This window comes from Engraulis encrasicolus, chromosome 24 (genome assembly GCF_034702125.1).
Source record: "Engraulis encrasicolus isolate BLACKSEA-1 chromosome 24, IST_EnEncr_1.0, whole genome shotgun sequence".
Lineage (NCBI taxonomy): Eukaryota > Metazoa > Chordata > Actinopteri > Clupeiformes > Engraulidae > Engraulis > Engraulis encrasicolus.
Genome location: NC_085880.1, coordinates 44,639,578 through 44,655,476, shown reverse-complemented (window position 1 = coordinate 44,655,476; position 15,899 = coordinate 44,639,578). Strand labels below are relative to the sequence as shown.

The following is a 15,899-nucleotide window of genomic DNA, read 5'->3' as shown; positions in this document are numbered from 1 at the left end:
ACTGCCATCCCATTCCTAACCCAGAGGGTTCAGTACATTATTGGTCCAGCTTTTGCAGCTATTACAGCTTCAACTCATCTGGTAAGGCTGTCCACAAGGTCGAGGAGTGTGTTTATAGGAGTTTTTGACCATTCTTCCAAAATCGCATTGGTGAGGTCACACTGATGTTGGTTGAGAAGGCCCGGCTCCAAGTCTCTGCTTCATTCCAAAGCTGTTCTGTTGGGTTCAGGTTAGGACTTTGTGCAGGCCAGTCAAGTTCATCCATACGATACTCTTCATGGACTTTGCTTTGTGCCCTGGTGCACAGTCATGTTGGAACAGGAAGGGGCACACTCAAAACTAGCTCCAGGATACCGAAACATTTGGACAATTACAGTACATGCTCATAACGTTGAGAGCATGGAATTGTCCAAATGTTTTGGTATCCTGGAGCTATACTGTATGAGTTCAAACAAGGTTACAGTGTTACCATTTAGTGAACAGGCTGATTAACATGGCTCAAGAGATTGAAGTTGGCCAACAATTGTTCCTAGAAAGTATTATGCAAGTTATAGATGCCTTGGTTCAAGACCCACACTTATACTCAGTTGGTGCCTTACTATGCTGTACATGACAGCTTTTCTGTGTGTGAAATAAAGCATTGAGATGTAAAGAGCTTTAAGTGCTCTGTAGAGCAGTGGTTCTCAACTGGAATAGTCTTGAGACCCACAATTTCCCGTGGTCAATACGTTGTGACCCAAACTGTGTGTCGCACCGTCAGATTCTTCCAATAATAATAAAAAATATTACCATGCATTTCATAATATGCATTATTATTAGCATTGTATTATGAAGTAGTGGAGAGGAAAAGGCCTATTAACCATGTTTCTCTCTGTCTTCGACATCATAGTCATTTTTAGTGCATTGCATCACAGCTCCGCGACCCACCCAGGAACCCTCCGCGACCCACTTTTGGGTCCCGACCCACCAGTTGAGAATCACTGCTGTAGAGAGTTAAGAAAACACATTGCAATTATGAATGCAGTCTTTATATATACACCATTTGTCATATGTTGAGTTAGCCTGGGAACTCCCATGCTGCCTTGATCCTTTGCTCTGACCTGAAGGACTGATGTCACTCACTTCTCATATACTGTATGCTGTGAGTGCGTTTTAAAATGCGACCTTGCCTCCTCCACTTGCGCTTGTCTCCTTGTCCCGCCTCCTGGCCCCTCCTCTGTGGAGAAAACGATAAAGTTTCCCAGCTGTTAGCCTAGCTACAACAACTGTTGAGGGACTGATTTTCAATTGCAAATGAGAGACTCTACAATTGAGCTTTTGCAAGATATTGAAATATAATGCTGTTGTCAGTGATGTCATCATGACGAGAAGCAAGTGGAGGAGGCAAGGTCGCATATTGCAACGCACTCTGTCTCAGCTGATGCACTTCGGGCACTATATGTGCGTTCCAACATGCAGACTCCTGTCCTCCTATGCTCACTTGCCTACTTGTGACCTCGTGATGACGTCACCGACAGCAGAATTTCATTTCAATATCTCACAAAAGCTCTACTGTCATTTTCTCATTTCCAAACGGGATAGTGAATGAAGAATAGTCCTCTAAAACTTGTTGTGGCTAGGGCTACAGCGGGGAAACTTTATTTTCTCCACAGAGGCGGGGCATCAGGGAAATGCGAGGCCACAAGCACAGACGGAGGACTGGAGTCTGCATATTGGAATCCACCTTGTTTCAGTACGTAACTAATACGCCATATGCATATCTGAGACACAGTAGTCTGGTGATAAGTTAATATTAAACAGAACTGCAGAACTTAAAATGTGATGCATCAAATAATGTCTAAATAGGTCATAATTAAAACATGAAGTGCATTAAATTATTGAATGGAGGCCATTTCGTGTGTGACTTCTGGGGTGCATTCCAATATGCAACCTTGCGTCCTCCACCTGTGCTTGTCGCCTCGCCCCGCCTCCTGGCCCCTACTTCGTGGAGAAAACAATTAAACTTCCCAGCTGTCAGCTTAGCCAAAACAATTTTTGGGGGACTATTCTTCATTCACCATCCCTATTTCAAATGGTTAAATGACATTACAATTGAGCTTTTGCGAGATATTGAAATATAATGCTGTTGTCAGTGATGTCATCATGACACATTACTTCCTGGTACAAGGCCACAAGCACAAGTGGAGGACGCAAGGTCACATATTGGAATGCACGCCTGGTGATGGCAAAGGGCACTTCTCTGGAAGCCATACCAAAGGGGGGAAAAACATGACAAGGCAAGATAGGTTATGTAAGATAGGCCTTGTTAGGGCAGTTGTCCATGCTGGAATTCACTTGCATCATTTTTACGTAATCAGATGACACATTTTGTTTCACAGTTTTTGTAATAACTACTTGAAAGGGATTTGTGAGAAAAATGCTCCTCATGTTTTGAATAGAAGGTGCCAGCCACGTTGCAGCTCCACTCAGCATGGGTAGGGTCTGACCCACTGGTGAAAAATCTGCTCTTGGGATCCAGGCAAACTTGTTTGACCAGCAGGTGGCAGTGGTGATGCTACTGCCAGACAGTGCAGCCAAAGGCTTTGACGGCGGGTCACAGAGACACCTTGAGGACAATTTTTAAAAAATGTTATAATAGTAGGCCAGTGGTCTCCAAATGGAGGCTCGAGGGCCAGATCCGGCCCAGGCACGGCAAACATTTGGCCCATCATGAGGTAGGAACAAATGAAGACATATGTGCATGCTATCTCTGGCCATTTGTTTGGCCCTCAGTCTTGTTTTGCGCTACATAATTTGGCCCTTGGGGGTAAATAATTGGAGACCACAGTAGTAGGCTATCGATAGTTATGTAGTATGAAATCTAAAAATACATGTTTTTTCCTCTCGAAAATAATTCTCTACAAACCCTTGAACCTTCACATTACTTCAACTGGCCTTAAAATAGAATTAAGGTGCGAAATGTTTTTTTAAAAGTAGAGTTCTTCCTACAGTACATGTAGATACTAGATTAAAAAAGAAAACCTAGGCCAACTGACGCTGGTTTTCCAACAAAACTGCAGCCCACTGGAATGAAAACAGATATAGTCTTTCACAGCCCAGGAGAGCTGCTAGTAGCCCAGAACTGCTGTTATGTCGCAAGATGCAGCAGTTATGAAATTTGGTGACTTGTCCACAGTGGTGATGCTACTTGAACAGTGCTAGAACAAGCCTTCTACAACAGGCTACACATATTTTTATGTATTTTCTTTAAAGATAAAATGTATTAGTGGTAAGGTCACACCTGAAAATCAATCCAATGTGGTGCTCTCCCAGATGTATGCGTGGGGAAAGGTGAAACCACATCTACCTAGTGTCATATTACTACTGTGCATGAATGTCCTATTGAACATACACCATGACAAATAAAACATTGCTAATTTTAGAACAAGATTCAGGACTGTAATGGTGGTGTTAAAAAAAGGAAAGAAAAAAACCCCCATTATTTTTATATACATAGATAATACGTTTATTTTCCATCTTTTTACAAGTTTACATCAGGTCTTTAAAACGTCCTGCCAATCAAAGATGCCAGATCAATTCAGAAATAAAACAGAATCAGGACTAGCCACTTATGAAGGTTTTTTTTTTTTATACCTACTGTATTTACAAGAAATACATCTTTTAAGCACAATGTAGCACTGCTGGGAACAATATGTAAATGGTTTTACACTGACTTGAACTTGTGCCGTTATGTGTTAAGAAACAGCATGACGGGGAAATCGGTCATGACAGTTATGCCAATAATCAGGACACTGTTACTTATGACAGCTCACAGAATTCAGCTGTCTGAAACAGAGAGCCTTTAAAAGCCGTTTTTAAAAAACAAACAAACAAATAAACAGAACAAACATACATACAAAGACTCCCCTTTCCCCGTGGTAATGTCTACATCTGTGTGCAGGCCGAGTTGGATAAAGACTGCGCACGGCATGGACGACGCGACGCCATGACGTGTTCCCAAAAAAAGAGATTCCGAAGTACCTTTTGCCAAGGAGTTAAAATGTCATGCAAGTTTTCCAGGCAAGATGTAACGAAGCCGACCTCCCTTCTGGTTTTCTCCACAACCCCCACCCCCTCCAAAAAAAGACTAAATCTATTAAGAGCAATAATAATAAAGTATAAAAAAACTCTCCTCTCTGTAGCACATCTGTACATCAAAATAGTCTCGAGAATTTAATTTCAACATACATAATGACGGTTTTGTTTTGTTTACACATATCCCATCCATATATATTATCTTTGAGCAGATGAGAACGTGTAGAAACGAGACTGGTAAGCAACTTCTGCCACAAAACCCTTTTCCAGTCTTCCTTTATTCTCACAAAAAGAAGCCAAAAAAAGGTATTTTAGCGCGACAGCTGACGGGTAAACGGAATTGGGTTAAAAGTAACAAAATTTGAAACTGGGATGGACAACATCAAATGTCACCAGAATGATGAATTATTTCTATCTAATCTAATGAATGGAACCAGGTGACAGGTGTTGGGGATGATGCTGCGTGTGTCTTAGCAGAAACCAAACACTAAACCCCAACTCTCCAATAGTCTCATAAAATAGAATAAAGGCTTTCATTATACTTTGGCCTCTTCACTGAAGAGAGCTACATTATTCCATCAATAAAACTATGTTCACAGTTGGTGGGTGAGGCGTCTGCCAGAAAGAGAAAAGGAAGAAGCGTATTTAAGGTATTTATAAATGAACCATTGGAACTTCGAAGATATATTACAGAAAACGTGTGATTGGAAGTACGTAGCTGATTAGAAAAAGAAATGCTGCTGCTGCTGCTCTATTCTCTGTGCACGGTGTTGTGTCATCTAACAGAAAATCATCCAGAAAAATGAATTTTTAAGTTCTATACAAGGTAATAAGATACCACAACCACTTCTTTGAAAACAAGCGTTGTCTTCCTCAGGGCATCAAAGGGCATCCTGGGGGTCTTTCATGTGTCCAAATATCGCTGCACCCTGAACGGTGTCAGTCGATCTTGACATTTGTATATATCTTCCTCACGAAGGCACTTGTTCCCATGTATCCCACGGCCCCTGAAAGACAAGCCATTTAAAAGAAATATAAGTATCGGACGACATATGAATGCCAGTGAGTGCACAATATCAGGATCAATATGCAAACTTATGACCTTTCAAAAGTGCCAATTTAAATTTCACAAATCATTCCTTTAATACTAGCTTTACTACCAGATCAGCTAAATGGATTCAAAACCAGCAAGTCTCAACGGTCACACACTAATAGATTTTACAAAATGCATCTTCAAAAAAGAAATAAAGACACAGGACTGATTTTTTTTAAACCAGGTATGTGCACAAAGGTACTCGTTTAACAAAGAAAAAAACGTGCACATCTGTGAAAAATAAATGGCTGCAGGACTAGCAAAGTCACATGAAAATTGAAAATAAAGTCAGCGACACTGAGCTCCAGTTTCTCTTATTTTGACATTTTGGGCAGCATGCCAGTTTTCACAAAGGTACTCACCACACATGATTCCTAGTGCAGTGCTGAACACAGCCATGTAGCCGAAGTAGAACGACGTCTGAAACAGGCCATACATCCTATCGACACAACACAAGTTGTTGGGGATTTGTATTAGAAAAGGACACACTCGTCAAATAAATTTAAAGGTAACAAACAGTGGCTTTCAGCAGCTACTGTAATGAATAAAAGCAGTTCATTGCCATTGCAACGCATGACCACTTACTTTGTTTTGAAGAAGTAGTAGTAAAATGAGTACATGTACACATACACCGCCGTCGAAGCAGCAGAGAGGAAACTTGTCCATTGCCTGCAAGTGAGAAATCGCACACTCAATAAACACGTACAACGCTGTTTGGATATTCTACAAAACTTGGTGGCCGTTGGGCCTACTTCAGGCGACTCTTGCATAGAGACAAGGAGTAGTATATATTTTTACAATGTAAAAACCCTTCATTTTAAACTGGGGTACATGTCTAAAAATGGCAACCGGTTTCAACCACACCAGGTCTTCATCAGGGCATGACCACTGGTTTGAAGAATGGACTTTGTATTTTAACCTCAAGAGCACCAGCATATTGGAGTATACTTTTCAACAAAGAGGAGCGCTCAGCATCTCTCCCTCATAACTGTTTGAATATTGACATACTTAGGTACAGATAGAGAGCAGCACGTAATTTAAAGGGACACTGTGTAAGATTTTTAGTTGTTTATTTCCAGAATTCACTAATGTTACCTTTTTCATGAATACTTACCACCACCATCAAATTCTAAGTAGTCATTATGACTGGAAAAAATGTCACTTTTCATACATGAAAAGGGGGATCTTCTCCATGGTCCGCCATTTAGAATTTCCAAAAATAGCAATTTTTAGCTGCAAAAATGACTGTACTTGGACCATACTAGAAAATATTTGTTTATTACTTAGTAAACTTTCATGTAAAGATCAAAGTTGGCAATAGGCAGCCCAGTTTCAATGAGCAGCATAGTTGCAGTACCTTTTTTGACCATTTCCCGCACAGTGTCCCTTTAAACGCTATTCTATAACATTTCTAATGATAAATGAATGCTGACTAAATTGGCATAATTTAACCGGAGAAACAGAAATAAGAGATATCAGAAGGGCATTCCGTTATGTAAAAAAGTGAGTTACCATCTGTAATCTTCGGCATTGAGCAGGAAGTATGTGCAGACGATGGTGACACACACGGTGACGATGCAGAGGATGACCAGCACCAGCATCATGAAGCCATACACGTAGTAGATCTTATAGGCCCAGAAGGACGTGAAGATGAAGTACCTAAACACAATACATTTGGACAAGGGGAGATATTGATTAATAATAAATACTATGGAGCAGAGACTTCCATTAAAACAAGGTGCAAACCTTATAAGAATCTTATTGGCTTGAAGTTACAATGTTTTGTTTTAGAGTTCCCTTCATTTCATTTCATTTTTTTTAGCAATACATCACCATAAAACGTCATAACCTTGTTGACAATAACATATTGTTGATATAATAGAAGACATATTGCTGTAACAACTTGCCATTAAACTGAACGCAATATGTATGCGCAAACATTTCATACATTTGTATACTTGGTAGTTGGTAAAATTGAAGAGTGACCACTTACATCTCAATGAAAATGGAGCCAAAGGGGAGAATGCCTCCAAGACACACAATTACCGCTGGTTCCATGAACCTGTTGAAAACGAGGAATGTTTTAACACAGTAAGACATGGCCCCTGCTATAAATTAGCTGCTACAAGAATGGCAGTAGCCAAGTCGTAATGTAATGAAGGCCCTCTGCACCGGCATAGTGGAGTAGTACTATAGTAGTTTTTTCAGTGACTATTACAGCGTTCCACTGATGGAATAGCATGCATTAAGGGGATACAATGGTTGAACAGGACAACAGTCTCACATGTTTTTTTTTTTTTCACATCTTAAAAAAGTCATGCAAGTTACCATTTCTTTTCTGGGATCGGCCGTGGCACTGCGTTCACTCGGCAGGGGAAGTTGGGCTGGCCAGACAGATTTCTTCCCAAAATGGTTCCAACCAGATTCAGGGGGAGAATGACGAAGAAGCAAATGCAACACACCGCAACCTGTAAACATAGAAGGAAACAAAACCAGTGAGATTGCAGTGAGAATTAACTACTTTGAATCATGACATATGAATTAAACATTCAGATATATTCATAGAAGGACTTGACGCCGAGCGGAAGCAGAGACTGTGATTGGTAATGGACTACAATATGGTAGTAGGCCATGTAATTGATTGATTGTTTACATTTATTGCCATTTCAGCAGCTATGGCTATATCATGGCCAATACAGATAGAGAGAAAAACATTACATCACATTTTTAAAAAAGGGAAACACAACTGTATAAATTAAGAGACTAAATACGCTTCTTAACATCAATACATTCCAAAAAATTCAAAACCTTTAAAGGTGGGACCTTATTAAAAATATCAAAAACAGTATCTTTCTTGAAAAACTGCTGCCTTTTCATTCTCAGTGCAGAGCAAGTTAAAATATGCTTAATAGAAAGAGGGCTACAACAAAAATCACAAAGAGGGGGCACATCACCAGTCAACAAAAAACTGTGTGTCGACCTACAATGACCAATTCGACATCTTGTATAAACAACTTGGTCACGCCTACACGAAAATGACTGGATAACGGTTTGCTTAACAGTGGTACATATTTCATGCAACTTATTAGTAGGCCATGTAATATTACATTATGAAATTGTACATGTATAGAGAAGTTGTTGAAGCCAAACACAGACTCACCATTGTGCCAAACGGGATGGCTCGCGAGGCATGGTAGTAGATGGCAATGAAGTTGATGAAGAATGCGACACCGCACACCATGCCAGGGATCAGTAGCGCTCCGATGAACATCTGCTTGATCCATCTCCTCCCTAGGACAAAGGACATGAGCAACTGATTTAGTAGCGGACATTACAACATTCTCTGATGAAGAGTTGACGTTTTGAGAGTTTGAGAGAAAATGTGCATCTGTAATACAGGGTTTTCCCTGGTACTTTGTTGTTGGTAACGGCTTCAATTATTAAAGGAGAATTCCTGCCAATTCAAATATTTTTAGTACCTGACGGCACAGCCTCTTCATTGTTCAGCCCTTTCTAAGATCCTGGACATTCTAATGGGGGCATGTGTTTGTTGAAATTTTTTATAAAGCGTCTAAAAACACTTACTCACACTTTTGATGTCACATTTCGACACAGTAATAACTTTTGGGATGGTATTTGGAGTATGTTTGTCAACACACAAAAAAATGGATCCATCTTGACAAACAATTGTTCTGCGGAAAACATGGTAGTACATATGTTGACATGATTCTCCGTACCTCCTTGTTTGGCGTACAGACTTCCTCCAAAGTAGCCATTGACGGGTGATGTGGCGGCATACACAAAGATGGCCGTGCTCAGCATGGATCCTCTCCTGCAGACGCAGAGAAGGAAATTATTAATTCAAGCGTAGAGAAAAGATCAACACTATAACAACTTCTTTGCAGCTCCTTGCACTTTCTAAACCAACAATAACTCGGATCGCTTTGTTCAAATAATAAAAAAAATGCTTAACAAAACAGAAGGGCTCAGAGATTTGGAGAAAAGGCTATGCAAGTCTTGTGATGTGATGTTATGTGCGTCCTGTCTGAAACGAGTGTTGCTCAGGGATGCAAAATGAATTTCAGTGAAAACTGACAATTAAGTCTAATCGTATCGTATCGTAAAAATCGTTTAATACAATGTGGAAAGAAAACTGGTTGAAGCACATTTAAAAGAGACCATCCCAAATAACATTAGTGGCTGGTTTATATACACAAAATCTCTTCCCGTCTCTGCTGATCGTCCCTGAGCTCTCTAAGCCCCTTTGTGTCAAATATGCCTTTTCAAAACATTAATAAATGACAGTCCAACAGGGCACCATCTTCCAGGTTCTGCCACCACTTGATTGATTTTGTACAAGACCAATAATCATGAGTGACACCATCTTGATGTGCGATCGATTCATTGTCAAGCGCTACCGCACAGTGAGTATTCATTTCCTTTGATGGCCGATTGGGAGATGAAAAGCCTGTCGTCCTGCAGTCTGGCTCTCTTTACACAGTCACACAACCAGGGCTGAACTGACCATCTGGCATAGCGGGTCATTCCCAGTGGGCCCTGCAGCCTCGTAGGCCCCTATTTTCAGATTTATTTATTTTTTCTTTTCTCATTTCTGAAAATAGGGGCCCATAAGGGTGCAGGGCCTACCGCTGCGTCAATTCTGCACTGCTAATTATGAGGGGCCCCTTTGAGCCAAAAGTGCCCGGGTCCTATTTCTCCCCCAGTCCAGCCCTGCACACAACCAAGCCTTTGGAGGAAGAACTAGGCTAATGTATGCAGTCACAGTATGGAAGCTAGAGTGTGAAAACAATATCAATATTTCAGTCGCTAGATGATAATCCTTCAGACGCTGTGAATGCCAACTAAGACAGAGATGCCTCTGTACCAGACGAAACCTCTTCTGTTCATGGCCACAGAAATGCAGCACATTACATTACATTTGCACTTAGCTGACTAAAGCCACTTACAGTTATTTAGGTACAGGGTATTGGTTACAGACCCTGGAGCAATGTGGGATTACAGTAGGTGCCTTACTCAAGGGCACTTCAGCCATGGATGAAGATGCTGGTAAGGATGAGATTTGAACCGGCAACCCTCTGATTTAAAAGGCCAGCGCTCTAACCACTGAGCCATGGCTGCCCCGTATGCAGGTGAAAAGAGAAGTCCGCAACACTGCTTGTCTATTGTGTATTTAATCGAGCAACGTTTCGACCTTCAGGTCTTCATCAGGCAAAGTGTGAACATGGCAATGAGTGGGTCATTTTAAAAAGTTCTACAGTCAGCTGATCAGCCAAAGTCCACAGCTGATAGGCTGACAATCAGCTGTGCTAGTAGTCCAACAGCAAATGGGTCAGCATATAAAGTCACAGCTGACTCTTCCACAGAAGTTAAACGCCACGTAGTTCAAAGATGTAACAGGTTACACTCAGAAAAATAAAGTGATCATGATATTTGAAAAAGAAAAAGAAAATAAACAACAAAAAAGGATGGAGAAGCACAAGACTTTATCTTATTTACATAGTTCAGTGGAACAATTTTTTGCCCCGTATGCAGCACATGATGGCACCAACCAGCAAGCCTTGGCTGGTGATCTGGTATACAGCACATTTTCCCGGTGGGCCGACAGTCTTCAGGGACCAATGCTTTTGTCTTTTGCTCACTCGTTTGTTTGTTTTTCCCCTTCAAGAGCTGACCTCAATTTACTAGATGGTGCGGGTTATTAGTCTTTCTTTAATAGACAATATGCAGTAAGCTCAGAAAAGGAGGGGTTGTTTTTCAGTCCCACTCCAGCCCTGCCAACCAGCAAAACTTTGCGATGCCAGTTATTAATATTGAAGCTGTTGTGAAGAAAATTACAGCAATAAAACAGTATTGCTCACTGACTAAATCAAGAAGAAAACCAACCTGGACAAGTTTGACGAGCTTCTTACCAACTCCCATTTCACCCATCACCCTCATTATAAGCAACGACTGAGAATTCATGACGCCAAATAATACAAAGGACAGTCCAACCATCAAGGAGATATAAGTAACTAAAACATCACAAAGGACTTGAGGAATGAAGATGCTGAAATGCATGTCTTGGACAGACAGGAGTTCAGTTCGTTTTTTTAAAGTACAAATTATTTATTTGAGAGTGTGTTTATTTTCTGTAATTCAGTTGTCCTTTTTCCACACCCAAGACTTCACGACTCACAGTTGAGCAAGTCCACCCTTTTATCTCATAGTAAAAATCATTATCCCAAAGTTAAAAAAATATATATCCTCGTCCCTTGACAGAGCTGCCAGTATCCATGTCTAAAAGTTCCTATAACAGTAATCTTGGAGGATCTTACAACGTTATTTCCTTCTACATCAGGAGTGGATAAGCTTTTTCATTCGAAGGGCCACTTCAAATTCCTCCAAAGGCCGTAGAAGTCCTCTGAGGGCCGTACTGCACTTTAGGCCTATATTGAAGGCAGCCACCTTTAGAACAGGAAAGTTTCTTCTTTGTGTCCCCGGAAAATATAACTTAATTTTATTGAAATGTAATCTCTAAGATTTCTTAACACAACATGTCATATTTCATGTGAAGCTGCACAACATTAAAATTATATCGGGGGCCAGATAAGATGGCCTCAAAAGCCATAAATGGCCCTTGAGATATATGTTCCCCACCCCTGTATTAACTGGAAGGACAACTTAAGTGTGAGCAAATAAAAAAGTACAGAACTTGGAGAGCTGTCTTTTTCTCTTCATTATGCAATGTAAAAGATGCTCACTCAGTGTACAGGTCTCCAATCATGGCCACCACGATGACGATGAGTGAGACGGAGAAGATCTGGCAGCCTGAGCCGATGAGCGAGGAGAACATCATGGGGTGACTGGAGGGCCGAAACACGTCGCCATGGACCTGTTTCCAGCCGTACTCGTCCCCGAGATCCCGGTCCTGCAACAGCAAGTTAAGATAGGACGAGTGGAGATAAGATTTTTGTCCAGTTTGGCATTACAGACAGCAAATACTAACTCCATTTAGGAATCTTATCTTGGGATTCCTAACTCAAGATAAGAGAGGATTACCAAAGTAAGCGATCTAAACATCTACAATTAACTGTTGGTATACTAATCAGAAGCTGGTTCAGTAGTAAACCAGGTTAAGTTAACCTTGTGGTAGAGGTAAATAATGTAATATAAGAGCCTGCAGTCCTCGTTTTCTTAACTAAATGATGCCTGCAGTATATGTATTAGCAGGTTTACACTTCACTTCCTGTTTGTGGTTTACCACTTCACGGTTGTGTTCCTTGAAAGCATAGTTGTTAGTCAGTTAGCAACTTGCGTAGTTGACAATGGGAAATTGCATTGCAAGCAACAAAGTAGCTAACGTAGTTATCAACTATAGTTTTGAGAAAAGCACCCCAGCCTAGTTAGCGCTTAAGTGATAACTATAGTGGGAAACTGTTGAATAGATGCTGTAAAGTAGATGCAGAGCAGGGAATATGCCAGGACAGTGTTTCTCAACAGGGGTGCCGCGGGCCCTCCTCAGGGGTGACGCGGGCCCCCCTCAGGGGTGCCGCAGAAATGTGGCTGATAGATAAATTATGTAATATAATACGTATTTGTCTAAATTGATAAGTTTATGCTAGTCAGTGGAATCTTTCATCTACCATTTATGCACAATAAAGTAAATATTGGTCACACCAGTCAGCTGCAACTTCAAACGTAGGTCTCCACATGTGTTACTTTTCTAAGCTTGTGTGGTATCGGATGCGATGCCATATTACGGCTTGTTGGTTTGGGCTGCCTTGAAATTTTTCAGGAATTGAAAGGGTGCCTTGCCTACAAAAAGGTTGAGAAACACTGTGCCAGGAAAACAATTCCTTTTGACATTTTAAGTTTTATATTATTTAAAGTAAACCTACATTCTCCAAATCTAACCGTAGCCTGAGAAATAAATGCACATAATTTATCAGTCCTAACATTAAGTATAGTTGCATTAAGTTAGATCGCTTCTAAAGCTATTTTTGGACTTGAATGTCCTCCACTGAACAGGACAGTGAAGCTAGAAAGAGACAGTACTGGGTGGGGTTGCCAAATGACATTGGGTGGACGCAAGCAAGCAAGCTAGCAAGGGCCTTTGGGAATTCTGGCCAGCTGCACTTTTACACCCACACGACTGAAATGTGCCAAGCTGGCTCACCATCATCATGGGCGTAGTTTGCTAAAATGTGTAATGCCATTACGTCAAGGAAACGGCAAAATAGAAATGTTAAAAGTACTGATATTTTAAATGTTTTGATTAAAATACACGCTAGTATGAAATTAATATGAATCATATTATATTTTTGTAATACATTAATATTCCTACACAAGCAGGTAATTGGAGTGCTTCTGGGTCTTCACCTTTTTTCCTTGGTGCTCATCAGTGTAGGGGCTCTCAAACTTGGTCCAGGAAGACAGATGCTGAGGCACTCAAGGTTGCAATTTTTTTTACTTTTTTATTTGGCTACAATGCCTATGCGTTTCGGCCCTTATGGCCTTCTTCAGCAGCCAAATAAAAAAGCAAAAAAATTGCAACCTTGAGTGCCTCAGCATCTGTCTTCCTGGACCACATTAATATTCCTATTTATAGTTTTGCACCCCCTGATGTCAAACTCTGCCTATGCTCACTATGAGAGAGAGACAGGGGAGCATCGGGAAATGACCTCGGGCCGGACTCGAACCCGGCTGTCACCGGTGTAGCCAGAGATTCTTTAAGTATATAGAGATATGCCAATGTAATAGGTTTCTATGGGCACCTAACATGACCAGGTTCCGGTCTGCCTAAAGGGGCGTGTCATAATGCTCCTACAATGAATAGAACAGTCCTTAGGTCTGCCTAAAGGGGGATTTCTCTCCCCCTCCCCCTTGCAATAGAACCCGGAAACAATGGGCCAATGGAACCTCTCTCTCTCTACTCTCTCTGGTGTAGCAGTGCAGTGCCCTACTGGTTGAGCCGCAGCAGGGCCCACACCAGGGGTGGAGCTTAACATTTTCTCCACCAGTCACTGTGGCAGGTAGATTCTAAAATCTACCAGTCACTCACAAGTTTTAACAGTCACTATTTTTACCAGTTCATTTTCAACCGTTCCAAACATTATAATGCGAAGTAAAATCATTTTCTGATCAATGCTTTTGTTTCAGAGGTCATAAATTCAGTTATTGTGATGCCAATAACTCTTTTCATTACCAATTTGCTTAAACTTTTGACGTTGGATGCTGCATTAACCCGGGCGCCTGTAGAAAAATTTCACCCGTCAAGGGTGGGTAGACATATTTCACCCACCTAAGGCCAAATTCACCCGTCATTAGGAGGTGGACGGGTGCTTATTTCCATCCCTGGCCCACACCCATACTTTTGAAATGTGCCAAGCGGACGAGGCTCACCATGTCGTCCATCTCCTCCTCTTTGCTATATCTGGCGTAGTCTTTCCTCAGCGTCCTCATCAGGATCATGGACACCAGACCCACCAGGAAAATGACCATCATGAAGGAGTTGAAGATTGAAAACCAGTGAATCTGAGGAACACAAGGGCACACTGGGTATTAGAGGCACACAATGGCCTTGTTTAAATGAGACATTTCATTCAGAATTAACTACATTTAATTCTAAATAAGGCTTAATTCCGCTTTAAAACATGTCATGTGAACACACAATTCGGAATTAAATGAAAGTTCAATGTAAACTCGACGTAACTATTTAATTCTGCACACATTTCCTTCATGTTGCTAATATGCAAATGATGATATTCAAACCTTGGCTTTGCTTGCACATCAACTTATCACTGAAATCATATGCAAAAGGTAAATAGCATCAGACAATGGCCTGGAAAAAGAGCAGCACTTGTGCTTACAGTATACACTAGGCATATACAATGGTTAGATGGCTTTCACTGATGCTTATGTTAACATTTCCTCTTAGATCACAAAGACAGGAACAACAACAAAAATCTGAAAAATGAAACACATTCACTTACTCTATGCTGGAAGAAGGATGGGTCAAGGTATTTGTCGAATCGGTCCTCAAATTTGACATCCGACTTCTTCCATTTTACCTATGGTGAAAGCACAGATCATGTTTAAAATACACTTGGTACTTTAATCGTTTATTAATCTGTGAATGAAAATCATACAACTACACTACGATGCAACATACTGACGTTGGTTACATACAGTATGTTCGATAGAATGACGGAAACATTTTCATTAATTCATGAGAAAAAGGGCTCACTACAAAATGAGGAGAACCATTTCAGCACAACTCGCTGATCACATTTATGTTCATTCTGAAAAGTGGCCAAGGCCAATTAGGCCGGAAGGTGACCCTCGAAAAGTGCTTCAGAAACCGAACTTCGCTCCACAGCCTCCGAACAAACAGACATTCAGTTCATAAAAAAGAAAGACTTATATAGAGGATTTAAAACCTCTGTTCGGAATAGTCCGCACTGCAAGGCTATTCAAATTCGCAACGTGTAATGACGAACTACTGTCTCCGAGGCGTATGTAGATATTCGGCCGGCGTAATAATACTTTTCGCCTCGAGAGGTGCCACGGTTGAAGCGTCATCAGAAGGAACGAATCAGCTAACTGCTATGTCAGCTGAGATGAGGAGTAAACGGAAGTAGCATGGCTACCGAAGGAGCTGGTCGATCATCTAGTAGTACCGAGGAAGACGAAATCTCGACCGAAAATGTACAAAAAAAAGACATCTTCGAAA

General features: G+C 41.0%; 1 protein-coding gene across 1 annotated transcript in view; it reads right to left on the bottom strand.

Annotated features, from left to right (window-relative positions):
- Window positions 1–3,481: 3,481 nt before the first annotated feature.
- The window catches only part of tm9sf3 (transmembrane 9 superfamily member 3), a 33,356-nt gene continuing 20,938 nt past the window's right edge, over window positions 3,482–15,899 (bottom strand). Inside the window, exons 5-15 of the mRNA XM_063191849.1 lie at window positions 15,160–15,237; window positions 14,570–14,701; window positions 11,929–12,095; window positions 8,905–8,999; window positions 8,328–8,458; window positions 7,496–7,635; window positions 7,161–7,229; window positions 6,680–6,826; window positions 5,753–5,836; window positions 5,530–5,606; window positions 3,482–5,081 (exon numbers count right to left, since the gene is read on the bottom strand). Coding sequence (XP_063047919.1) covers window positions 5,014–5,081; window positions 5,530–5,606; window positions 5,753–5,836; window positions 6,680–6,826; window positions 7,161–7,229; window positions 7,496–7,635; window positions 8,328–8,458; window positions 8,905–8,999; window positions 11,929–12,095; window positions 14,570–14,701; window positions 15,160–15,237 — 1,188 coding nt within the window. The 3' untranslated portion in view covers window positions 3,482–5,013. The remainder of the gene's footprint in view (window positions 5,082–5,529; window positions 5,607–5,752; window positions 5,837–6,679; window positions 6,827–7,160; window positions 7,230–7,495; window positions 7,636–8,327; window positions 8,459–8,904; window positions 9,000–11,928; window positions 12,096–14,569; window positions 14,702–15,159; window positions 15,238–15,899) is intronic.